The sequence below is a fragment of the Exophiala spinifera genome, assembly GCF_000836115.1.
Source record: "Exophiala spinifera strain CBS 89968 unplaced genomic scaffold supercont1.6, whole genome shotgun sequence".
Taxonomy (NCBI): Eukaryota; Fungi; Ascomycota; class Eurotiomycetes; order Chaetothyriales; family Herpotrichiellaceae; genus Exophiala; species Exophiala spinifera.
The window spans coordinates 2,383,543-2,408,584 of record NW_015622518.1 but is presented as its reverse complement, the minus strand read 5'-3'; the positions used below and the strand labels follow the sequence as shown (position 1 = coordinate 2,408,584).

General features: G+C 52.6%; 11 protein-coding genes across 11 annotated transcripts; 4 read left to right on the top strand and 7 right to left on the bottom strand.

Annotated features, from left to right (window-relative positions):
- Positions 1–41: 41 nt before the first annotated feature.
- Positions 42–1,064, bottom strand: PV08_08820 (uncharacterized protein; the record flags this gene model as incomplete). The annotated part of the gene is made up of 3 exons (XM_016383142.1): positions 42–359; positions 421–600; positions 651–1,064. 3 exons carry the CDS (start codon positions 1,062–1,064, stop codon positions 42–44), a joined length of 912 nt encoding a protein of 303 aa, XP_016233845.1.
- A 1,146-nt stretch (positions 1,065–2,210) lies between these two features.
- On the bottom strand, positions 2,211–4,529 carry PV08_08819 (uncharacterized protein; the record flags this gene model as incomplete). The annotated part of the gene is made up of 4 exons (XM_016383141.1): positions 2,211–3,072; positions 3,127–3,291; positions 3,353–3,616; positions 3,673–4,529. 4 exons carry the CDS (start codon positions 4,527–4,529, stop codon positions 2,211–2,213), a joined length of 2,148 nt encoding a protein of 715 aa, XP_016233844.1.
- Positions 4,530–5,139: 610 nt separating this feature from the next.
- On the bottom strand, positions 5,140–6,483 carry PV08_08818 (uncharacterized protein; the record flags this gene model as incomplete). Its single annotated transcript, XM_016383140.1, has 1 exon — positions 5,140–6,483. The coding sequence occupies one exon, from the start codon at positions 6,481–6,483 to the stop codon at positions 5,140–5,142; it is 1,344 nt and encodes a 447-aa protein (XP_016233843.1).
- Positions 6,484–8,357: 1,874 nt separating this feature from the next.
- On the bottom strand, positions 8,358–8,851 carry PV08_08817 (uncharacterized protein; the record flags this gene model as incomplete). Its single annotated transcript, XM_016383139.1, has 2 exons — positions 8,358–8,762; positions 8,843–8,851. 2 exons carry the CDS (start codon positions 8,849–8,851, stop codon positions 8,358–8,360), a joined length of 414 nt encoding a protein of 137 aa, XP_016233842.1.
- A 1,512-nt stretch (positions 8,852–10,363) lies between these two features.
- On the top strand, positions 10,364–11,533 carry PV08_08816 (uncharacterized protein; the record flags this gene model as incomplete). Its single annotated transcript, XM_016383138.1, has 1 exon — positions 10,364–11,533. One exon carries the CDS (start codon positions 10,364–10,366, stop codon positions 11,531–11,533), a length of 1,170 nt encoding a protein of 389 aa, XP_016233841.1.
- A 722-nt stretch (positions 11,534–12,255) lies between these two features.
- PV08_08815 (uncharacterized protein) lies at positions 12,256–14,206 on the top strand (the record flags this gene model as incomplete). The annotated part of the gene is made up of 6 exons (XM_016383137.1): positions 12,256–12,593; positions 12,664–13,153; positions 13,243–13,560; positions 13,633–13,682; positions 13,755–13,815; positions 13,883–14,206. The coding sequence occupies 6 exons, from the start codon at positions 12,256–12,258 to the stop codon at positions 14,204–14,206; spliced, it is 1,581 nt and encodes a 526-aa protein (XP_016233840.1).
- A 538-nt stretch (positions 14,207–14,744) lies between these two features.
- On the top strand, positions 14,745–16,358 carry PV08_08814 (uncharacterized protein; the record flags this gene model as incomplete). Its single annotated transcript, XM_016383136.1, has 2 exons — positions 14,745–14,772; positions 14,890–16,358. The coding sequence occupies 2 exons, from the start codon at positions 14,745–14,747 to the stop codon at positions 16,356–16,358; spliced, it is 1,497 nt and encodes a 498-aa protein (XP_016233839.1).
- Positions 16,359–16,462: 104 nt separating this feature from the next.
- PV08_08813 (ribonuclease HII) lies at positions 16,463–17,488 on the bottom strand (the record flags this gene model as incomplete). The annotated part of the gene is made up of 1 exon (XM_016383135.1): positions 16,463–17,488. The coding sequence occupies one exon, from the start codon at positions 17,486–17,488 to the stop codon at positions 16,463–16,465; it is 1,026 nt and encodes a 341-aa protein (XP_016233838.1).
- A 338-nt stretch (positions 17,489–17,826) lies between these two features.
- Positions 17,827–19,966, top strand: PV08_08812 (uncharacterized protein; the record flags this gene model as incomplete). The annotated part of the gene is made up of 4 exons (XM_016383134.1): positions 17,827–17,897; positions 17,950–18,083; positions 18,179–19,789; positions 19,869–19,966. 4 exons carry the CDS (start codon positions 17,827–17,829, stop codon positions 19,964–19,966), a joined length of 1,914 nt encoding a protein of 637 aa, XP_016233837.1.
- A 733-nt stretch (positions 19,967–20,699) lies between these two features.
- Positions 20,700–21,608, bottom strand: PV08_08811 (uncharacterized protein; the record flags this gene model as incomplete). The annotated part of the gene is made up of 1 exon (XM_016383133.1): positions 20,700–21,608. One exon carries the CDS (start codon positions 21,606–21,608, stop codon positions 20,700–20,702), a length of 909 nt encoding a protein of 302 aa, XP_016233836.1.
- A 540-nt stretch (positions 21,609–22,148) lies between these two features.
- PV08_08810 (uncharacterized protein) lies at positions 22,149–24,083 on the bottom strand (the record flags this gene model as incomplete). Its single annotated transcript, XM_016383132.1, has 4 exons — positions 22,149–23,147; positions 23,209–23,652; positions 23,753–23,890; positions 23,955–24,083. 4 exons carry the CDS (start codon positions 24,081–24,083, stop codon positions 22,149–22,151), a joined length of 1,710 nt encoding a protein of 569 aa, XP_016233835.1.
- Positions 24,084–25,042: the final 959 nt, after the last annotated feature.

Genomic DNA, 25,042 nt, shown 5'->3' with positions numbered 1-25,042 from the left:
ATACCAGTCGACACCTATTGATATGGTCATGATATAATTGTTCAGTCATGTACTGTGCTATTATCGTCAACCCTGACCCATTCTTTGACCTTTGGGTCAAAGACATGCCCGTTGAACTCAGTCCGTACCAGCGCCTCCTGAGAGTACTCGTCCGCCAGGATGGCCTCGTAGTGCCTCGGAATCTTGACCCGAACATCTTCAAAAACACTCACTCGGAGCGGCCAAATGTCTTCCATCTTGTATTCATGATTGTTCTTGCACATAACTATCCCTGGCTTGGTATCTGGTTCGAGCTCCGTCAGGCCTGTTATGTCAACGAAAAGCCCAGTGTCCATGCTGATGTAGCGTGCATCGATGATCTACACGGGAATCGTTAGCATCATTCAAAACGATTTCCGCCGCGCCAGCCAGGTCTCTTACATTGGCACCATCCCCATGTTCCCGCTGCCACGACCATGAGTTAACATCGAGCAGGTAGCGTCGTTCGGGGCGTCCATTGCTCGGAGGGTAACGGTGCGTAGTGCCATTGTGAGTTTCCGCCAGCGTTCTCAAGCCGTGGTCTGAAACCTGCGTGTCTAAATCCCAATCCCACGGCAATATCTTGAAGCTATCAGACTCGGCCTTGCAATGCAAATTTCCCAGCAACATACCTTGCCATTCCAATACCAGCCCAGCAGTGTTCCATGCGCAATCCATGTCTCAACACCAAGTTTCTGAAAAGTATCAAAGTACGATTGAATGAGATGCGTCAAGGTTTCTTGACGTTCCTCCTCTGTTACGACCTCTTTAAAATAGCGGGAGTCGTAGTGTCGTGTGAGATCGCTCATACCAGGCTCGTGGAAGTATTTGTTACGGTCTGGATCGGGAGGCGAGGTTGGAGAAGGTGTTGGGCCTGAGCCAGTTGTTGCAACGGGCTCGGGCTGGTCTTGCGGTCCACTGTCGAAGTCGACTGCGATCGAGGGGAGTGGACCAACATCGCGAAGTAGGAGGAGGACAGAGAACACGAAGATCAGTAAGAGGACAGGACCTGCAGCCTTCCACCTCAGCAAAGCATGTCCTATCATGGCGTGTTCGCAGTTCAAGTGGTGCTGACTGCTGCTCGTGTGACCTGGAACCCAAGGTGGCGAGAGCAACACATTGGTTAAGACAGCAGTCCAGTGATCAGTTCATGGTCATTATTGCAGCGCAGCACAAGCACACCGCCAGCGCAGCGGGAGACGACGGTTGAGGAGCGATCATTGCGGGTGTGAGGGAATGAGGGAGGAGGACGGAGGAAGGATTACAGCATCGTATCGCAACACAACCTCGTAGAGGGTAACGCATAGGTCACGGGCAACTGTCGCATGCCCAACTGCTTCATCGGAAATGCCGGCTCGGGGGACCTACAGATTGTGGAACACAAGCGAAAGTGCGCCCGACGATAACTAAGTTGAGCCGCCCGTACGGAGACTCGTATCATCAATTTCAATGGGCTGTCAGCGGCGGGAACGAGGGACATGACGTGGTCCTTCTGCTGGATGCAACGGGAGGTCAAAAAGCCACACGCGACACTTTGCCTGTATCGGCGGGCACAGTACGGAGCGGGCTAAGGCTGTAATGCACCGTCCGGCCCCTTGGTTGCCGATAAAGCAAAACGCACCAACCGCAAAGTTGCCGCCGCCGGTTAAGAGGACATCAACATGTCAGCAGCCGCTTGGCCATTTGCTCGATCCAATCACCAAGTCCAGCCAGAAGTTTCAGGGTTCAGGCTTCCCATCTCCGTATTTCACAGATCATTCCATCGCAACTGGAAACAGTCTCCATGGGCACTGAGAGACACGCCGAACAGCCCGGTGCTGCTGAATTTCAACCAAAACCAGAACCAAATCGGACCATGTCCTTCCTTATCGCTGGCATGACGCGTCAGTGTGCACTAAGAATTGGGCATGTTGCTTCAAAAGAAATCGAAACAGTTACTACTAATACAATAGGAGGCAACTCAAAGAGCCGCCGGCGGATCCGGCAACTATCAGCCAATGCTTAAACAAAAGCCCTGGAGCTGATTTAATACACGGGCTATTATCAAACCGAGACGGCTGTTACCCTTTTTACTGCATAGAGGTGCTCGGTTATCTTAGTCGTCCCTATCAGACAACTCGCGGTTCACTCTTCCACACAGGACGCAGCCTTTATCCGTACACTGCTATTGTCTGTCAACGCCTCAACGCCCCTCAATGACCACTGATCTGTGAAACAGGGACACTCTCTGTTCCTTGAAGGTGAGAGGTTGGCGCAGCTTGGACAGAGCTGCCGTCATTGACAGTCTCGGAGCCATGGCAGCATGATCCATTTGCAACGCTTCCCACCTCCACAGAGCTAGCATTCTCGATTCCGGGAACGTCCAGGGCCGGATTTCTTTCGAAAAAGTCGGCCGGCCTCAGATGTATCTGGTGTGTTTCGACTGGCATGACAGGCCAGTCCTCGACACGAGGATTGTGGGTGAGGCCGAAAACATTCCATACAACCACGTCTGCGTTCTCAACATCCTCGTCACGAGCGACGGCATCGGCAACACCCCCTTTCTCCACTTGAGATTGATTGGTAAATTCTCCAGCCGCAAAGAGTTCTTCATCTTTGTATTTGGTCACCCAAACGTGATGGAGCGCAAATGCTGCTCTTTTGGCTACTACGGACTCCGGATCTGCCAATATCAATTGACTGGGGGAGGGAATGAATTTGTAAGCGACAGGCCGCTGTGAGATGGGATTGATTTTATTTGCATTCGCCATCTTGACGGTAAGATTGGTGAACGGCGAAGCGTGAATCCACGATGACTTGGTGACAGGCTTGCGTACAACCTCGTATCCATTGCCGAACGGATTCGTTTTAGGGTTCATGGGAATAGGCAGTGATTCCTCAGTGTAGATGGTGTTCATTTGTCCGTCGATGGCTGGGTCAATTCGAACCGCAAAGATGTGCTGGTGATTCTGCGCCAGGGCTCCAGGTGACACAACATTTCCGTATGGGCTCGTCTTCCCGGGGTCGATGTTGACGACAGACACAATGCCAGTGGCACGGGTCTCAATAGTGATGCTATTTTCCAACGTTAATTGTTGACAGGAGACGCAGGACACTCATGCAACCTACCCTCCTGCTTGGTCGAACTTGTAGGCGAAGATGTACTCGTAGTTGGCCAGAGTAATGATGAATTGAACAACCAGCTCACGGTTTCTCGTTACCACTGCGCGGTTGGTTCTAAAATTGGTGTGTTTGAAGCCAATACCGTTGTCCTGCTCGTGGATACATACGCATCTAGTCATTCCCAAAAAAGGTCAGTTCAAGATTGTCCTGTCAGAAGCATGAACGTAAGCACCTTCGAGACAACGATGGTTCCCCGTCAGAGTTGACGAGCATGGCATCAAGGTATTTGATCACTCCAAGGCAGTCACAGCCAAGTGCAAGATTGTTTGCAGCACGGCCCGCACCAGCGTCACCAAAGTCGAAAGCCTGTTTGCGGTGGAAAGGCGGTCTGGGGTCGCCGTAGGGGACCGTCATCTCTGACAGACTCAACCTATACAAGACACTTCGGCCATCATAATGAACGTCGTGTAGCACGGCGCACTCTCGGGGCGTAAATCTGACAGAGTCACGGTCAGCATCAATCACACAACTTCAAAGGGAAGAGTCAAGTACCCGACCCGGAATCTCCATTTCTGCCATTTAACGAGGGAGTCATCGCTGACCGAGAAGCTCGGGCCTTCTGGCTGCAAGACATTCAAAGGTTTGACATCTTTCCGTAGAGGAACGTCCAACAGCTCCGGCACGTACTCCGCTGGGAGACAATGTTCGAGGACGTTACCTTTGGCCGTACCGTAGTCTAGCCCGTCTTCTGTGCCTCCGGTTGCCAGTCTGTCAATGCGGATGATCTCCTTTTTGTAGGTGTCCATCACAGGGATGATCGGCAGAGGAAAGCCGTAATGGTTGGTGTCGGGGTTTCCATTGCGGAGCTTGGCGAAGCAGAGCCCTTGGGTGTAGCGAGGCGTAACCTCGCCAGGATCGGGCCCTCCATATGGCCATGGGTCAATGGCAACTTCGAACCTCTCGGCATCCAACTGGAGTTCCTTGACGGCATCTTTGAATTTGTCCGATTCCATGCACACCATGGTGAATTCCTTGAATTCGTCCACGGTCAGAGATTGCTGGGACCCTTTCTCCGGCTTCCTGAGATCAACTTCCTTGCCCGAAGCGATATCGACGATGGACTCCATATACTCGTGATGCCCCTTCTCGTATATAACGTCATACTGGGCGCGCGCTTGCCGAGCTGGACGAGGTGTATTCGCCGTCAACCTACCGGCGTGCTCAGCGTTGAGAAAGTCGACCAGTTCCGCCTTCGGGGGCTCCACAGCGTAGATGTTGCGAAATAGTATCGCTTTCTTCCTTGCGTCGAGGACTGCTTGCCGAGCGACTTTGATCTCATCGCCACTCAATTGGTCCAAAGGATGAGGATATACCCCCTTGGAATCGCTGTTCACCCGTGTCCCAGCCATGCTGGATAGAGGGCGCGCACCGCAGGAGAGATTCAAGGAGATAGATGAGATGGCGGGGGCACGAGAAATGGGACAGAAGGAAATGGAGAGGTTGAGGAAGGGAGGGGACGGGAGGAGGTTGAGGTTTGATGAATACTATCTGACACTGATGTCGATCACTCGGTATGGGCCGAGCGGAGGCAACCTCCCTTACTCTTCGATGGACAAAACCAACCATGGTCAGTTCTTCGACGTTTATTAGCGACGCTAACTCTGCGAGATAACCACTCTTTACACATTGCGCGTTGTTCGGATGACCACCGACGAAGAACAGGCGAGTTGGTTCATCGAAATCGGCCCTCACTGGCTGAAATTGACTTCATCTTACCGACGTTCGCATGGACATTCCTAACACGGCGAGCCTGGCTTCAGCATTCACCACCTCCCAAGCGACCGATACTCCCTCCGCAGGCCACGCTGGAACAAACAAAGAGTATCGCAAGGAAAGCAGATCATGGATCGTCGAGTCTGATGCCACATATTTGCTCTGAAAAGGCATAATATAACGGCTCCCTAAAGGGACACTGCAACTAGCTGACTAGAGAGCGTATCCAAACGGGGAATCTTTGTGTCATGGAAACTCCTCATCATCATCCGTAACCCATAATTCCTCCTTCAACAATTCCCCATTCTCTCCAATAGCCTGAAGATGTGCTTCTCTTTCCAACTCATCCTCGCTGATCGAGGAAATACCTTGCATGCCAATCGTATAGGGAATGGGAACATTCGTCGGACTGGCCCACGGGGCGAAGACAACGCGCAGTGTACGGCTCTTCTTCCGATCCCTCCAAATATTTCCTCCCATGTATTCCTGTCTCTCACTTTCCATCTTAAGGACAATGCGAGCAGAAATTTGGTTGGTCCATGCTAGGCCAAGAGCGGGATTCTTCAACTGACTACGTTTCTCCCCGGGCTCATCGCCCCAACCTGTAAAAAACCGCTGTTGGTGATCAAGGCTTTGAATTTCTCGCCGGAAATCCACTACCGAAGAAGACAGATTGGGTGTAGACACCGATGGTGAAGAGCTTGCGGGTGACGAAGACTGAAGAGAGGGTCTGATGTCGTCGAACCGATCCGCAACCTGATTTGTGACCACCACAACAGCATTGTTCTCGATGGCGACGCGGCGGAGAGTATTGCCCAGCTTGCTCAGCTCGATGGCTCTTTCTGCAAGGCCAGCTGCAGTGCGACTCTCGTGTTCGGCCCGGAAATTTGCAGCTACCGAGTCCAGGACAATCAATCCTATATTGAACCGACGGACTGCAACCGGCAGCTGATATCGCAATATATGCTCTTGTGCTTCCAAATCGTTGGTTGCAATGGCATGCACATAATCGAGAGATGGGCGGTCACCTGGTTGGAGACTCTCGTATTCAGGGTGAGAAGTCAGGATCTGGCTCAGACGAGCAGTATTGAGTGGTGCCTCTGTAGAAACATAGATTGAACCCTTCCCAAGCCCTCGCGGTGGGGGAAGTTGGGCGGAAAGCAGGAGTCCGAGGACAAATTGAGTCTTGCCAACCGCACTCTCGCCAACGACTTCTATGATGTGCCCTGGTACAAGACCCCCGCCTAATGCACCATCGATGTCAATATCCAGTGTCTTAACTCTTACTTCATTGCTGTGGATGTCACCGCCCACTTCCTCTTGCCCGGCGCTCGTCTCCTTCCGTTGCTCAGGTGGCCCAATCTCCCACCGTTCGTTCACTGCTTCATGAACATCTTCCTGGAGAGCCTTGACCACATCTGATACTAAAAGTTGTACGTCAGTCGTAGGCAGAGGGCATTTTCGAGCAATGTCAATCGGGTCAAGACTGATCAAGTCAGCCACAGTTATATCGTTCTTTTCGAGCGAGTGCAAAAGGTGCCTGTGAGACTTCGGGTCGAAATTAGGAAGGACTTCGAGGAGGTCGGACATTGGATCTGGACGTATGTGTGGTTGTGTGCCCCGAAAGAGCCATTGTTCTTCGCACTGTGGACTGAATAAAGATCAAACAAGTTTCCAGTGATGGCCGCGTTCTGCTTGTAGGGAAGGCGAGCCTGCTGAGCAGACGGTTGTTTGTCGTCTCTTAGTGCCAGCTACAAGGCACCCATGACCAAGACCATCGCCATGTCATGAGCTCATACAACAGCTGAGGAGTGAGGGATGTTAGAATCTCACGAATTATCACCGCTCGTATATTGAATGCGTCGCATGCAGAGAGGTCCAGGCTCGCGTTCGCCGGAGAGACCCCGAATCTATGCCTGAAAAGGAAGGAGCGCACTCTTCGCACTCGATGCGCGAGAATGATTCCAGAAGACGTATATACGGGGGCCAAACAATGGTCAGCTGCTTCTTGGGAGCCAGCGGGTAAGTCGCAGCCCTGAGAAGGACAACAGCTCGATGCGCCTGGCAACACCTGGACAAAGTGCTCTCAACCTAGATGGTCTTGCGCCCTGGTACTATGTTTGTGACACCGCTACCACGTCACATCAGCTTTTCAGGGCTGGAAAATGCTGGTTTTGGAATGCAAGTCTGGTCTCTATGAGGCTCGAGATATGCATTCGTCGGGCCACAGTGGCATCCTACAAGAAGAATAACTGCTCATAACTTATCTCAATCGATGCCAAATCTCTGCGGTGGCCCAACCTTGGCTGCCCTTCATCGATATTGCAGGCGTAGAAACTCTGAAACCCCCCTCCTACATCCTTCATCGTTGTGGGCGCCACCTCTTCCCTCCTGTATTAGCTCCCTGTACCCTGATGCCTGGGCGGGTGGGTGTGTGCTCCCGATATGGCACTGCTTGTCGAAGATACATGGCAGTTCGAGTCACTTTTGGACCGCTGTGCTTTCAACCCGGCACTTCCATGGAGGATCACCAACGTATATGGAGAGAGCGAAGTCCCGTCAATCATGCTTTAAGAATCAAAGCACCAACGCTAATCCTCAATGGCTTTGACGATGCAATAGTTCTGCCGAATCAAGCATATAATCGGGTTCAGGTGATCAAGACTGCTGGTCCGGAAGTCTGGCAAAAGCGGGTGATGGCGAGGGACGTATTTTCAGGAATTGGGATACGTTGAGTATGATCAATAGGAGGCGACTCGGTTGGTCTGAAAGCGTGCTATCTCACAGAGAGTGGGCTCAACAAAATAGGACTGAAAATCAAAGCAATTTGGCTTCGTTCGTTGGTAGTGTGCATACGAGCAAGGCTTAATATTGAGCCTCTGATGTTGCCTTGTACTACCTACTTCATAGTGCCTTAAATGACTCTCCGGTCACAAATGTGTGCTTGCTTGCTGATGTCGAGGTGATTAGAGTACGGAGCTGTCACCTTGACCTGAATCTGGCCATCACTTTAGCGGAATCCATGGCTGCTAGGTCTGATAGGGTGTTCTTGATTGTCGCACAAGATGTTCTCGCCTAATAAGATATTGCCTTTCGACGTATTCCCTACTCTCGATGAACTCGAGGGAGGTAGGTCTCTCATGCGGCCAACGCAAACGATCGTCCGTTACCTTTTTAGGTAGGTTAAAGGTTCTGTAAATTCGCGTGAATGGAGCGGTAAAGCCGCTCGTCCATGAGAGCAGGCGGTGTGGCGACGCCCACAAATTCCTCTGGTATAAACGCCAGTGGTGGCCCTGTGGTCCTCTATCGAGTGATGCTGCTGTTGAAGTCGTTAAGATATGTCGTGCGCTTGATGTTAGGTGTCCGGCTTGCTAGACCAAGTAATCCTTCTTCGACGCGCGAAGCAAGCGTGATGGAGGTACTCCGTATTGTTCCTAATGTGTGTCCATCTGGGTACACTGCTCTCAATCTCCCAGCTTCAATGTCAGGACCAACAACGTGATATACGCCGCCACGCTCAAGGCCGTCAATACGACCACCACGTTCCCACTAGTTCTGAATCTCTTTCTGCCCAGTCCATCGTCGCCGACCTCGTCGAAGAATTGTTTGTTCCCCTGCTGTCTGCGATACGCACTGACCAAGAGCACTCCTGCACCGTAGACCGCGAACAATGCTCCTATGCTATAGAACTCGGAGGTGAAGATCTTGAGGACGACAAGCGCGAAGGAGAACTGGGATAGAGACGTTCGGATGTATGCGCCCTCGAATGTCCTCTGGGCAGCACGAATCTCGACGAGTTCGTCGTTGCTGAGCTCCACGCTCCGTGCGCGGTGCATGCGCAGGCGGAACTGATCCTCGGGGTGCCTGGACTGTAGCGAGAGGAAGGTATGAGTTAGTCGCGCACGGATTTCTCACAGGAAAGCTTTAGCCGTTGATGTATGATACTCACAGTGAACATGGTAGAATTACAGAGGCAAGGAAAAAACACTTCCACACACGTTGTCACCAGAACGCATACTGGATCATATTCTGAGATAACAGCACTCGGGACGATCGTCGAGCAGGTGGAATTACAGTGAAGCTGCCAAGTGACTTTGGTGACGCCAGACAGTTCGCTGCGGGGAACGAAAGCGCTCGCTCCATCATGTGGAGTCGAACTTATAATAAAAAGTCCCAATTCATTGATTGAGGAAGAAGAGGCACACAAAGATTCACTGGACACCATACACTCTCTCCCTAACCTAGCAGTCATCATCAAGCCAGCGGATGCAGACATGGCAGTTAAAGACAAGACGAGCTGACGAGCTGGCTTGAACATCGAAGCTCATATCATTGGCGTTCTGGTCCCGCTATGCGCAAGACAGGAACAGTTGTTCAGCGAACGTCCCTCTCTAACCTCGTTTTCACTCACGGGTGAGGCTGAGCAAGACTACCGATGTTCAAATCTTGCGCAGACCGGAGCTCCAAGTACTGACTGGGCGAGTATCTCATTCAGGTTGTGGAGCATGATTAGACGACAAGCAGAAGATCGCAACCAAGTTGAAAAGAATGGGCACAGACGACAAACGTATAGAAGGTGGTGTTATCGACTTCGAATGTGGGCAACGTGCAGTTGGTTCTTGTATCTAGTGCAGTCGCTGGAGATTTGTTTCCAGGTACCGCTCACCGGCATCATACTACATTCTCCTCAGGCGCCCTAACTAGCAAGGATCATATCCGTACTCCATACGGTGTACGGAGTACGAAGTACCCAGTTCACTAACTTACGCCTTACGGATCCGAGTTTCTTGGTAAGCAATCACCAGCGACTCTACTTCTCGACTATATCACACATTTCACCCTTTTCGTCATGATCGGTGGGATTAGCTCAACTGAATTCGAGAGCTCTCAGTGCCGAGTACGTTCAAGACCAATAGTGCATCGGAAAGTTCATCATGTCAAAGTTCGCACGGGTTGTGTAACGTGCAAGGCCAGGCGGATCAAATGGTAAGCCTGTCCAGTTCAAGTGCGAATTTGAGGATCGTCTCTTTGGAAGTTTACCAAACTTCCACAACCGTATCTTGACAATCGACAGCGATGAAACGCGACCAATCTGCATACGGTGTTTGAGGTCTGAAAGGATCTGCGGTTTCAAGCCCCCAAAAGCATGGCTTTTCCGGCCGGAAAACGAGTTTCGCAACGACGAATCTCGACAACTTGTACAGTCATCGCCAGCTAGAGATACATTAGAAAAAGACTCGTCTCGCTTGTGCACAACCTTTCCACTATCAGCCTCAAACTCTCCGTTTCTATCAAATTTGTCCTTCACCCCGCCGGATTACGTCTCGCATCTGACACAGACATACCATGGTGGTAAGGATAGCTACATTTGTACGCTTTCTGAGTTCAGTAAGTGCAATCTTTCTTATACACAGTTCTATTCTTCTACCTGTTGTTGTATGCGAGGAAGACTCACCCATTCAACTTAGCAATGCTCTACTATGGTCCGACCTACATCTGGCGACGAGACCTCGACATTGCTGAGCAAAACACATTCTCAAACAACATCGTGCAATGGCTACTTAGCGAGCCTGCTCTTACAGAGGCCGTCTTCGCGGCGGCTCGGCGGCAGATGGCGATCGACTCAACCTCCGAACCTGACACCCTCACTGGTTCCATGCAACACTACAACCGAGCCATCTCACTGCTGCAACAACGTGTAGGCGAGGCCTCCGCAGCCTTTGACGACAGCATCTTCTGGGCCGTCATTGCCCTTCTTGTCAGTGATCAGGAGCGTGAAGACTGGAACAGCTACTGCGTCAACCTGGACGGAATTCGCAGGATAGTCCATATGCGAGGCGGTATGAGTTCTCTAAAGGCGTCGTGCAGTCGCTCCTACAGGTTCTACCTGTGGGCTGAAGCATGTTTCTCAAACCGGAACAACATCGTCAACGAGACTGGCCTACTCGCGACGCCGCCAGTAGTATCATCTGCTTCACGATCCATGTCCGCAACGTTCAACGCGCCTTTTGAAGATCTGTTTCCCTTTGTGCGTCGCTGTTCCCCAGGATTCCTGACCATGATTGAGAGCCACCCTTTCCACTGCGAGACGATGACAGTCATTGATCGAAGCCTGGAATGGTTCATTGACACAGCGACTGGCAAGCACCAAGCTCAAAAAGTCAACCCGCACCACGAGCTTGCTGACGGGCTGCACAGGCTTCTGCAGAAGGGTGCCATCAGTGACCGAGAGCGGCTAGTCTGTGTAGGATTGTTGGCGCTCGTATTGGGGACTTTCCCAGCCAGTATGCCAGAGCAATACCAACGGACATTGAGCAAGTACATCTCGAGACTCGGAGAGCTGAGCGATGCCATTTTGCGAGAAGACTGTACGTTATGGGTGGCATTTGCCATTGCAGCGATGCCTGCGTCTTTTGATATTACGCAGATTGCCAGATGGGGGTTACTTGACCGCATCCTCAGAACCAAGGCACAGCCGAGCACCTGGGACGATGTCAGGCATACAGTCCGGCAGTTCTACGCCACGTCTCAACTCGAGGAGGAATGGAGGAAGTGCTGGTTCATCTGGATAAGTAGGGGCTGTGGAAACTCGGAACATACGCAGTCGCGATTTCAGTACTCAGTAGAATTTCTTCGTTGAGCTTGATTTCACACATTCGCCAGTAAAGGGCGTCATCCTTAATCCGAACATATTTCTCGTTTGTGACTCATTCATGATGAGCGGCATCAGGCCGTTGCGTCCCGCAATGTGGATGAATGTTCATCCTGCGACTGGATATTATTCTGTACGAGTAAAAGCAATACCATTGGGACCCACAGGGAAATGCTGGAAGCATTGGCTCGTCTAACACAGGACTGACAGATGACTGGATGCCTCACGAAAACGGGTATTTGTGAGCACTCAAGTTTCGGGCTTGGGGTTATGGATGATGAATCGCGTTCGAAAATAGGAGATGTGAGCAACTTCCGGCACCTGGGAGCTGAAGACTTGGGACCCTTCAGATGGAGGGAAGTTTGTTTTCAAGGTATGCGAACCGAGTTTCATGACTCGGCGCAATGCATCAGCGTCGCAAGTCTCCAGTTCGCGGGTACCGGAAGGATCTCACTCCCTCTAACAAGCCCAAACTGGATGCCTTACGCATGTTTCTGACCGTAGATAAGGTAGGCTGATGAATCCGAAGCCGGTACTCGTAATGCTTGAGGGCTTGGACTTTATGTTCGTACAGGAGGGCCAGCCCAGCATCCTGGGGCCAGTTGCGGTATATAAGTCTTCTGTTGTTTACTGTCCGCCGTATTTTCACGCAGTAAGACACCTGCTGGATGGTTGATCGCCACATTTGGTATCAACGTTTGCCTTCAAACATGGCAGGCTTCCTCTCATACTTTGGAGCCGTTGTCGCTGCCTCTGCCTTGTTCTTTGTGCTACGAATAGCGTACCGCCTTACCCTGCACCCGCTTGCATCGTTCCCGGGCCCAAAGCTTGCGGGAGCAACGTCTCTTTTCCAAGCGTGGTATGACCTTAGGCCATCGAGCTCTTATGTCAAGACCTTCCCAGCGCTGCATAGGCAATATGGTCGGTGGCTTTTTCTTCCTCTCGCAGTCGATTTGAAACCCAACTTAACCGTGCTTCCATTGGCAGGCCCTATTGTGCGAATACTCCCAAATCAGCTTCATGTCCACGACATAAACGCTTACTATGAGTGAGTGCTCCTAAAAGAATTCTTATGCGATCCGGTCACACGGCGAATATTGACACGAGTCCGGCATAAGGATCTTCAAGACAGGCTCGGGCTTCACTCGGTTCAAAGACCAGTACCATCAGCCTGCCGGGGTTGGATTCTTCAACATTCTGGACCCGAAAGTGGCAAAACCCTGGCGCGATTCATACATGCCTTACTTTTCCAAGGGCGCCATAACACGTCTAGAACCGTTGATCCAGGATCGGATGGACACGTTTCTGCAAAGGTTGGATGCAGCTGCCAGTGATGAGAAGCCGGTCGATCTCAGCATGGGGTATAGAAGTCTGACGGGCGATGTTGTTTCGAGCTACATGTTTGCGAACAAAGGCGTCGAGACTCTCGAGGTTGAGGACTTCCAGTCGCCCATGCTCGTCGCCCTCGAGAAGAACATGGACTTTCTGCAGTACACCATGTACTGGAACAATTTCTTCTACTGGTTCGCTGGACAGCTGCGGAAGTTGACAAAAGAGCAGACGGAAAAGTTCTTCGCACCGATTGCCCAAACGAATTGGCTTTTGGAGGTGAGTTAGAGGAAAATGGAGCCCAGCCGCCCTGGAAAGGCCGCGAAAGAGATTGATTGAATTGATACTGAAAGTCTTTTTGCCCGTAGCAACTCAGGAAGAAGCTTGAGGAGATCATGACAAAGGGAGGGTCCGGGTCTGGATTTCCGACCGTCTTTGACTGCTGGGCCGCGCCCAATGCGAAGAGGACCTTCACTCCGAATCTTGATCAATTGACGGCCGATGCGTTTCTGTTTTACGGCGCCGGAACCGACACGACTGCTTATACCCTAACGGTGGGCACATGGGGGCTGATTCACCACAGAGATGCTCTCGCAAAGCTGAGAAAGGAACTGAACGATGCATTTCCGGCTTCCAATGGCCACAAGCTCGTTAGTCCTTCGGCTCTGGAGAACTTACCGTACTTGGTGGGTGCTACGTGCACACAGTCGCGGAGAACACGCTTGTTGTAGGAGCCGTCCACTGATTCTTTCCCACAGAGAGCAGTCGTCAAGGAGAGTTTGCGCATGGGCATGGGTGTTCCTGGAAGGTGAGCTTCCCCTTGTCCCTGTCGACGTGGTCAGATACGAAAGAGCAGCAACGGTACTCACATCGGTCGCAGGCTAGGCCGAGTGGTGCCGGCCGGAGGGGTGAATTTGTGTGGACGGCATATTCCAGCTGGAGTAAGTATTCTGTACCCAAAAGAGGCTTTGTCGACTTTCGGGCGGTGATCTAATGGCAGAGTCGCAGACAATACTCCATGCTGCCCATTACTGCTACCACTTCGACCCCGAGGTGTTTCCAAATCCAGATTCTTTCCTACCTGAACGGTGGTTGGGACCCGATGCAAATCAGCTCGAAACCAAAATGATCGCATTCTCACGCGGACCGAGATCGTGTATTGGCATCAACCTCGCGTATGCGGAGCTTTATCTCAGTTTCGCTTATGTCTTCCGTAGATTCGACGTGAAGCCGTACAAGACCACCGAGGAAGATATGGAGTGGAAGGATAATTTCGTCGTGACCACCAAGGGACACCTCCGGGTGTTGCTGAAGAGGGTTGACGACGACTAAACGAGCCGCGCCGGGCCCAAGCGGTGTTGATTTTGGTCATTCCGTGCACGTGTTACAGTGTGCTAGGTACCAAGTACTTCACACCGGCACGTTCATTGCCAGGTTCAATGATAACTAGACGGAGGAAGAGACACAGATGAAAGCCAGGTCTGTGAATTTGTGCCGCGTCGCATTTCCCCCCGAGGCCACAACACGAGTCTGTCCAATCTTCGACTCGGTGTATCAAATGCCGACGACTGTCGAGGACGAAAGAATCCCGAGATTTGGAGAGCGACAGGGAGCAAAAGGACTCGGCGTGGGGGGCTCTTTATTTACCTGCGACTATAAGGACCCAAACTCGTGCTCGTGCATCATCCGACTCAACTGTGGCGCACTTTGCAACACACCTGCATGTATATACATACCTTGTACACTGTACAGTACGAAATAGAGGCAGATACAGACTAGATCAATGACCTTCCACCTAAACGTCTAGTTTCGGTGTACGGATACTCGTCCTCGGTATATCCCAGACTCCCGTGTTATTCGAGCCGCCGATATGTCGAAGCTTATCGACTTCGCTGAAGGTACGTACAGCATTGACTGAGACACACATACACACACTCACGCTCTCTCTCCCCCACCCGCCTACACACTCTTGATCGCCCTGTTGCTGATCTGACCGTGTGCGACGGAATCTACAGTGCAGAAGCACAAGTCCAAGACCTCTTGCTGGGTGATATTGTACGGGACAGTATACGATGTCACCGACTTCCTGCCCAGCCACCCGGGCGGCGCCAACATCATCCTCAAGCTTGCTGGGAAGGACGCGACGGAAGAATACGACCCGATCCATCCCCCGGGCACCCTCGAAGAGAACCTGCCTGAGTCCGCAAAGATCGGCCCTATCGACCCCAAGACCCTCCCCGAACCAGTGAAGGCGGCGACGAACGTTGGGCCCGGACCAACAAGCCCCGAGGGGGTCGAACTGCCACTCGCGGCGCTGCTGAACCTGGACGAGATAGAGGCCGCGGCGAAGAGAAAGATGTCGAAGAAAGGATGGGCTTACTACTTTTCGGCCGCCGACGACCTGGCGAGCAAACACTTCAACAACACGGTCTACAGACAGATCCTCTTGCGCCCGCGCGTGTTCGTCGACTGCGAAAAGTGCGATCTCAGCACAAGCTTCCTGGGCCACAAGATGGACCTTCCAATCTTCGTTTCACCTGCGGCCATGGCGCGACTGGCCCACCCAGATGGAGAATGGGGCATAGCACAGGCCTGCAAGAAGTTCGGCACGATTCAGATCATCTCCAACAATGCAAGTCAGACGCCGGAGCAGATAGTCAAAGACGCCGGGCCGGGCCAGGTTTTTGGGTGGCAGCTCTACGTGCAGCGAGAACGGAAGAAGTCGGAGGACATGTTGGCACGGATAAACAGGTTGGACGCGATCAAATTCATCTGCCTGACGCTCGACGCGCCCGTGCCGGGCAAGAGAGAGGACGACGAACGTGGCAAGTTCATCGTCGAGGATCAGAGCGAACTCATCAAAGATGCCGGAGGTACCGAGCTCAAAGGAGGCGGCGGCATCGGGCAGTCACTGTTCTTCGGCACCGATCCGACCCTGACCTGGTCAAAAACCTTGCCGTGGCTGAAGAAGCACACCGACAAGCCCATAATCCTCAAGGGCTTGCAGACACACGAGGATGCCTACCGCGCCGCTCAGTACCCGGACCAGATCAAGGGCATCATCTTGTCAAACCATGGCGGCCGGGCCTTGGACACGGCGCCCCCGGCCATCCACACCCTGCTGGAGATCCACAAATACTGCCCGGAGGTCCTCACAAAGATAGACGTGGTTGTCGACGGAGGAATCAAGCGCGGTACCGACGTGGCCAAGGCTTTGGCCCTCGGAGCAAAGGCTGTTGGGTGTGGACGTGGCGCGCTGTTCGGCTTAGCAGCTGGTGGAATTGCCGGTGTCGAGCGTGTCCTTGAGATTCTGCGCGACGAAACTGCCACAGCCGCACGACTGCTGGGTGTTGAGAAACTGTCGGAGCTCGGTCCAGTACATATCAACACCAGGGCTGTTGAGAGAGACATCTATGACGGCCCGGCAAATCTCCCTGGCTTCCAGGGCGCAATGAAGGGGCTTTGGTCCAAGCCAAAGCTCTGAGCGCGGTGCATTCGAGTACTCGGCATAATTCTTCATGGTGCGCATTTTGGCGGGGCGTTTGCAGAATTTCCTTCGAGTTTGACAGCAATGCGTGACTGTGACAATCAAAACGCTTTCTGTCCGACGCCAGTGCCAAACCATGTCCGCAATTCATCTGCCTCCGTCTGGGGGCCAGACCCCTCTTCGGCACCAAAGTAGTGTGAAAGCCGCATGTTGTCACCATCGTCGTCCTCCGGCCAGTCTGTCCTTTTCGCTACTCCACCCTTCTGCTCGAGCATATCCTTGACTGTACCCCAGCTGAACCTGCATTCGTTCCCGAACCCCCACACAGGGTCGATTGCGGCTTTCATCCAGCTCACACACCTTGCGTCCGAAGGATAACCGGACCCCCATGTGATTTCCTCGCCGTCCGAAGAGGGCCCAACAGAGCGAATATACGCCTCGAGAAGGGTCTCGCAGCTGACGTCTCTGGTCACCTTAGCTACGACACTCGCCGCGCTCACGCAAGGGAAGAGGCTGTCGGCCTTTTTCTCGACTGTTATCTTGATGGTTGGGAAAATCAACTGGAGCTTCTTCTGGTATATCGCGGGTTTGCCAATGGTGTCGACGTAGATCTCGCTGACATTGACGCCTCGATCAATCACACCCCTGATCAGGTCGATCGTCGCATCCATGGCTTGCGCGTTGAGGTTGTAGGAGCCTCCGTTTTTCATCATTCCGGCGCCAATGTCCTGGGCGCTGAGTGACTTTATAGCCCAACCAGACGTCCTGTACAGGTCTGTGTCTGATTGACAGACCGCCTTCATGAGATTGGCTCGAACGGCTGGAGTGAGCACTTTGGAATCGTCGAAATGATATGTTGTCGCTAATAATGACTGCTCCAGTTCGATGGGAAGATAGTATACTCCGTAGATCATAGGACCGATCACAGGCCCACGGCCGGCTTCGTCGACACCCAGGACGCAAGGCGTTCCCAACCCAGACTCGCTGTTGGTCGTTATTGCTTCTGGCACGGAGCTGTAGTGCACATAACTTCTCCCAGATAACAATGCATCGCCATGGTCTTGAACGGATGGGGGAACAAACACTGTTGATGCGGGGACTTCGGAGACTTTAGTTTCTTCTTCCATGGCTGAAGCGGTGCAACAAAATGGCTTCGCAATATTAGAACTCTTGCTCATCGACCTCTGGGAACGGTGTGGGCGTAGACGCGTACCGAGTCGCGGCCCAAAACGCGTCCGGCTTTACGTCGGAATTGAAAGCGGCAGAATTCTGTCACCGCCTAGTTCTGTGCACTAAACTGAAATGGGCATTCTGTCGTAAACAACGGTGCGGGTTTGCGCGAACATCACTTGGGTACCGTGGGCATTTGACGGTCGTTTTGCATAGAAGAACGACACCCCTTGCCAACAACGGGTAGCCGACATAGTTACCTTGCCTGTTTCCCTGTCCAGTCCCTGCGCGCACCATGGCTCCGCGAGCACCAGTCCGTCGCACGCGCGATGATGTTGATTACTCTGCGGTGGGCAAGTTGGGAAGGTGGGACATCGCAGGCGATTGAGCGTCACAGGTCGAAGCTGACTGAAAGCAGGCGAACCGGTGTCACGTTGGAGCAAAGACCCATCGACGAGAACGGAATGGAGGAAATAACGGGCATTTTCTCATCCCCACGCAAGCCCTCTCCGCTGAAGAACATGGTGGTCATGGAAAGTGTGGATGAAGCAGGTATGTCGCGGTCGTAGTTGGTGTCGTGTGTACACCATATAAAATCTTGCCACAGCCGATTCCTACCCTCAAGTATCAATGCTAAATGCCACCAGGATCCAGCCTGACTCCCAGACAAACGCTGTCGGTGTCGCGAAGATCAACTCGAAATACACCGCTACGACCGCCTGCGTCGTCTTCGCCACGGAAATCGGGGATCAGTGGTACTGCTCGAAGAAGCAATGGAGTGGACATTTTCTCCTCGAGGAATAGCCAACGGTTTGACCACGGGGAAGACCTGGAGAACACACCCAATATTGCCAATATTCGACAGCTGCAACGACTAAGCGTCACCCCCAGCCCAGAAAAGTCGCCATTACGAGATATTACGATGCACAGCGCACACTCAAATGGAAGGTCTAGGCTTAGCATGGTCCAGATAGAGAGGGAATCGAGCGAGGCTCATGAGAGTGTGCCGTCGATCGAGGATGAACCGTCAGTCATATATCCACAACATGACGAAGAGACAACACCAGCAGTCGAGCACTACGAGCCGGCTCCTGCTAACGAGCAGGAAGTGGCATCTTGGGAGGATGAGAGGGAAGCGATAGAAGATCCTGGGAGCCCGGTACAAGATCTAGGTGTTGAAGTGGCCGACAGAACGGCGGAATCTGAGGTCTTGGCCCCGCCACTGGTGCATAACCAAGCCAATTCACGAAGAAAGCGAAAGTCGGACGCAACTGAACACGACGAGGAAGCTGCGGTCTCGCCTGTAGCTCGAAAGGTTCGAAAGACGAAGGACAAGCAGCCAACTTCAGTCACAGAAGTCTCCCAAGAGCCGACAGCCAAGCCAATACAATCCTCAAAATCCAAAGGTAAACAGCCTTTGAGAAAGAAGGACGCCAATATCCCAATGTCGTCTCGACAAGAGCAGGAACTTGACGACATTATCGAAAAAGTGAAAGCAAGGCCTGGCCCACCAAGATCATTATACATATTGCGTCGCGAAACACCGGCGGATGACGGCATCACCCACACAAGAAGCGGGCGTGTCAGTATCAAGCCTTTGGCATATTGGCGCAATGAGAGGTGTGTCTATGGAGGTAGCCCTAAAAGTGGTCTCGCAGATGGTGCTCGCTTTCCCTTGAACAGTATCAAAGAAATCGTGCGAACGGAGATTGTCGAGAGTGAGATCGCGACAAAGAAATCGAAGAAGGGCAGGAGAGCAAAGGGTACAAGCAAAATCAAAGCACGAACAGCCTCAGCCGATGCTTCAGACTCTTCAGATTCTGACGAGGCCATGGATCTCGACGAGGGGCCGAAAGATGACCCCTATGCGGAGCCGTGGGAGACAGAGTCCGGTACCCTACGCGGGAATGTTTCGTTGTGGGACAATCAAGAAGAGGCGCCGATGGAGGAGGAGGAGGAGATTGAGATTGCCCACGCTCCCGCAGCTATCAAGACACGAGAAGTAAAGGCCTCAAGTCTCAACGAAGGTCCAACTTTCCGTTACGCCAAACTACTGAGCACGAATTTCTTTGGATCAGGCCTAGTCGATTTGCCACCTCGCGGGATCAAGAGACCTAAAAATAGCCGGAAGATGCATATGAGCTTCTACGTCATCAAGGGTCGTGTAACTGTCAGTGTCGGCCCCATTGACGGTGAGGAAACCGGGAGTATGAATCGATTTAGCATCGGAAAGGGTGGCTTTTGGCAGGTCCCGAGAGGTAAGTCTGCTGTGTTCCTGACGAGTCCGATCCTGCTCTATGGGGTGGTTGACAACTGACACTTTCGCCGTCCTCATAGGAAATCAATACTCGATAGAAAACGAACTGGAAAAGCCAGCTCGCATATTCTTCAGCCAAGGATGCGAGGTTGTTCCTGTCAACGAAGATGGCGAATAATCGCGCCACATTGCACTTGGGTCAATGGGTTTTGGGACACCGTTCCACTCTGGCACGACCTTGAATACCCGGCCTGCTGCCATGCGGCGCCTCCCCAGTGCTTGTACGGTCTTGGGCGTGACGATCTTGTGACTGATACGAATACGGATACAATAACCTATAATGAAATTCGTTTTCATGCTGAAAATGCCTTATTGCACTTGACTGTCATGTATCGTAGTTGTAACACCCCTTTTGGTCTGTGGCCGTTCCTCGACTACGTACGGCCTGAGAATTCTAAATATCTACTCCTGCAGCCGGGGAAATCTCAGGTTGTCGTTGAGCATTGATAGTACCAACAGGAATCCTGCCACGCCAGAGGCTACCATTCTCGTATTGCCTCGATCTCAGATTCATATCTCAGGCAGGCATGTAGCCATTACGCCTACCAGCATCCTTGAGGCTCTCCCATATAGCTTCGGCTATTCCCAGCCCCCACCTTAGTCTATGGCTCCCTAATTGGGGTACCTGCTCGAGCCATCGTTAGGATGTGCTTCTCAAGACCCCATGACTTGGGTAATACTTGTCCTGATCTCCCGCATCACCGCCAGCCAAGCAACATAGGGCCGTTTTAAAAGCGGGCGAGCACGAAGTTCTTGATGGCGTCTCATCTCCCCTCAGCGCGACAGGTGAGGGTGATGTCAACGAAGACCAAAAAGGTCAGGCCGAGATCGGAGGAGAGAAGGCGACCGGCTCAAACCTCCTCCATATCCTCGTCCAGCAACTCATCCAACCCCAGGGGAGCAAACCGTTCTCCGACCTCGACCTTTTCGGGCCTCGCAAACACGCCGAATTTCTCACCACACTCGAAGACCCTTACTTTCTTGGTCGTCTTGTCCCTTTTCTTCCCTGCTGGTGGTAGCGATGATGGTTCTTTTTGGTGGTCGTCGCCGTCGTCGTCGTCGTCGTCGTTTGAAAGGTCCACCTCGACAAGTACACTCCCGTCGTTCCGGCCGACGGGCTCGTCCAGCTCGACGCCCACCCACACGCACCCGGCCTCCCTGGCGCCTCCCAGGCCTTGGATCTCGCCGACGAACCTGATCGTGCCGCGTCTTGTGTCGTCGTTGCCGACCCTGCACCTCTGGCCCACGCGGATCCCCCGGGCGGCGATGGCCTCGGCGTCGACCTTCCTCCGCTCCTCGGCCAGCTGCGCGGGCGTCTTCTGGTCCGGGTCGAAGCGGCCGAGCTTGGCGCGCCGCTTCCACGCGAGCACGCTGTCCTCGAGCTTCTCGTACTCGGACTCGGGCATCTGGTACTTCTCGACGCCGCTGAGGTCGGCGAAGTTGAACTGCTGGCGCGCCCCCGCGGGCCGGCCGTCGAGGATCTCGATCTCGCTTCCGCGGCCGAGACCGTACGCCGGGTCGCCCACGAGGCTCGTGTCGGAGGACAGGTACACCCAGCCGCCCTCGCCGCCTCTCCCGCCGCGCGTGCGGAGCGTCTGGGATGACGCCGGGATGCCCGTCACCGGCTCAAGTTTGGTCTTGAGTTGCGAAACCGTCCATGATGGCGTGATGCGCCGTTCGGCTGAGACGAGCGGTGCGCCGGACGGGTTGGCGTCGTTGGGCACAATGACCTGAACCGAGATGTCCGCTGGCGTTGTCATGATGAACCCGGTTGCTTTTTTGAGTTGCAAGGCCGAAAAATGTCTCAGTTGTCATAAGCAGATGGTCGAGGTCATGGACATGAAATAATGGTTGCTTCGGACGATGGATCTAACAATCAGCAGCAGTCGTTGGCAGGGCTACTGCGGGTGATAAAAAAGTTCAGGGGTAACTAACTAGTTAGTTAGTAGTTTGTAACGACAGAAAGTATGCCGAGGTATCGTCGGGACGAATAATAACAATAATATTAAATACGTCTACAGCGACAAAGTTATAATCGTTAATCGATACACCTCACCATGTTACCTCGTTTCCTTACATTTTAAAATCCATTGGTATCGCCGAACTGCACCGATATCGAATCGATTCATCAATACTTTAACTGGTTTTGTGGCTCCCACAGAGTCAGTCAATAGATGGAACTAGTCTTCCCCCACCATCCAAACCTGAACTGTCTAGCCTTTCAGATGCCTTCTGTCGGTCTCTAGCTACTCTGCTGCTATCATGGATATTGAGGTACATGTCGAGTCCAGGAGTCTCCTTCATTCCTCCACCTCGACATCATCCAGCTGCCACCTCAAAATCTTACCGGTTGGTGATCGGGGTATCTTCTTGACAAACGACACTCGTTTCAAGTGCTTGTATGAAATCAGTCTCGATGCAACCAAATCCATGACGTCCTGCTCGTTCAACATGTGGCCGGCTCGCTCGTCTTTAGGTGTTTCCAACAAACCACTGACTCCAGTGCTGACAGTTTCCAGAGATCTCCGCACAACATAGGCACAGAGCAGCGTTTGGCAAATGCCTTGGACGTTCTCAGACTGCTCGCCATAAACGGCTGCGTCGTCGATGAGTGGATGCTCTGCAAGAACGTTTTCTACCTCCGTAGGCGAGACTTGCCAACCATTGACCTTCATAATCTCTTTTCGTCTTCCGGTGTAATACAACTTGCCACCTCGAATGAATGCCCGATCCCCAGTTCGATAGAATCCCTCACGATTGAAGGCCTCAAAACTGGCAGATACGTCACCAATATAGCCGGAGAACAATGCCGGTGCTCTGATAAGAGCGTCTCCTTCCTGTTCTTCATCCCCAATGCTGTGACCGTGGTCATCCAGCAGCTTCAGCTCGACACCTGGCAACAATCTTCCTACGCTTCCGGAAGTATCTTTCTCTTTCCAGGCGAGCAGAGCATGCCAGCCAGCTTCGGTGGTGCCCCAGCACTGAGCAACATTTGCGTCCTTATGCAACCTTGAAGCTAGCTTCTCTTGCACCCTTGGGTTCAAAGAAGCCCCGGCACATATGACGTAGCGCAGGCTCTGGAGGTGTTGAATTTCTACCTCTGACAAATGAGCCAGTGTACCAAGAATGGGAGGGACAATGGGCGTATCGGTGATGCCGAACTTGGATACTGCCAGCAGGAAGTCTGACAGGTTGAATTTTGGCAGAAAATACGTCGGCATGCCCAGACGGAGCGGGAGTACAAGGGCGAGAGGGGATGCAAATGCGTGAAATACAGGCAGACAGATGAGCTGTGATGGCTAGGAGGAATGTCAGCCTGGGACAGATCGTGGGGGTACAGACGTCAAGAGATGACAATACCTGGTAATCCCTGTCGATAAACTCGCTCTCCAGCGCTGCCGCTTGTGCGACAACGTATTGATGTGGAATCATAGCCGCCTTTGGCAGTCCAGTTGTGCCACTGGTCAAAGCGTACACCGCCAGCCGACCTTGCAGGGATCTACCAGGTTCGAAAAGAGGCACCGGATCATGTTCTTCGTTTTCGGCCAACAGTGTCTTCCAACTAGGACATCCCTGACTGTTTTGCTCTTGGTTGTTTTCAATGAGGAAGATATGAGAATTCGGAATGCCACATCTCGAGGCAGCTTCTTCGATCGACTCAAAGCAATCTCGCTGAGTGAAGATGAGTCTAGGGTGTGTAAGGCGAAGATGTCTTTCGAGCTCGAGAGAGGTATATGCAGGATTGATGGGAGATACAATTGCCCCAGACCCGATAATGGCAAGCCATATCAAAGGATACCAGATCTATTGTGGCCCAGATCGTTCCGTTAGCAGAGTTACACGACAGAATAGGACGAAGCGGGGGGCGGAAGCGGCCGTTTTCTGAGCAACAGAAGAAACGCACGTTGTTAAAGGCGTGTAGGCACACACAGTCTCCCTCCTTCACACCAAGGTCCTTGAGGCCGTTGACAAGTTGGCGCATAGTTGAGATCGCTTGGGAGGCGGAAACAGACTGGGTCGGATCTTTTGCATCGATAAAGATCTATATCGATGTCTGCATCAGCTTGACTCCTAGCCGCAACAGTCCTGAAGTGGAAGCAGCTTACCGGCTTGTTCTTCTCATATTGACCAAGGTTAGCGAACGTAAAGGTCACGATATCAGCCGCAGAAGGTTCTTTGAGAGATTGAGGCGAGGTCCAGATGTGATCTGTGTTGGAAGCATTAGGCAAAGACATCGTGTAACAATGGCTTGCAGAAAGAGACAGGTGTCCCTCGTTGTGTCTAGAAGGCGCGGACAGTGGCAGGTCAGGTTGTACGAAAAATACAAGGGAGGCTATCCCTTGAACAAAGGTGGCGGGATGTAGAGGGCGGATAAGGTGGATGGAGTCTGTAAGATGATACACATCCACGGACGACGGATGAGGCAAGGAAATGCACAAAAGGACAGGACAGAGAGGTGCAAAGAGTGATACATGCACTCAATGGCAGTGAAGAGGTAAGAATTCCCTTGAACAGAAGCTGATCTCGTCGAACGCAGTCGTCTACTTGCTACTGTCTCTACCAGGCTGTGACTGAGACGAGGCACAGGTCACTGGTCAACACATTAAATGCGCTCTATCACAGCTTGGCCGGTTTCGCACCTGGCCACAGCATCTCCAGACCGACCACCAGGACCGCTGTTTGTTGTTGCGTCTGCATTTTGACAGCGGCATCATTAGTCAAGATGGTCACCCCATCCTGACGAGGCTGCTTCCTGAGACCGTGTATCTCAGCCAGCATTGTTCCTGTCATGCTGTCGCTCACTGCTTAGACCGATGCCGGGGCTCATTGGTTACCAGAACCCAAATACAGCTGCCCTGTGGGCTCAGATTCGATCCCACGGCCATGGACTCTACGAGTGTTCTTGGAATCCTGGTGAATACCATACATAAGGTACCTCTGTAGGTGGCTTCCTGGCGGTGTTGGATGCCCCAGGTGCCTTGGTATCTGCCTTCTCTGCTTCATCTGAACGTCCTGCCGCTGCTGGCCTTGGACGTTGTGGACTGGCAAGAGCATCCCAGCGTCCAACCGCTCTATATCGACTTCAGCTCCAACAACAGTCCAAGGCTCTGCATCTCTCTCTCGCTCGCATCTGGACCCCGAGCCTTTATTTTGATTTCTGTCATTCCTCGGCTTCTCGTGTAGGATTACTCAT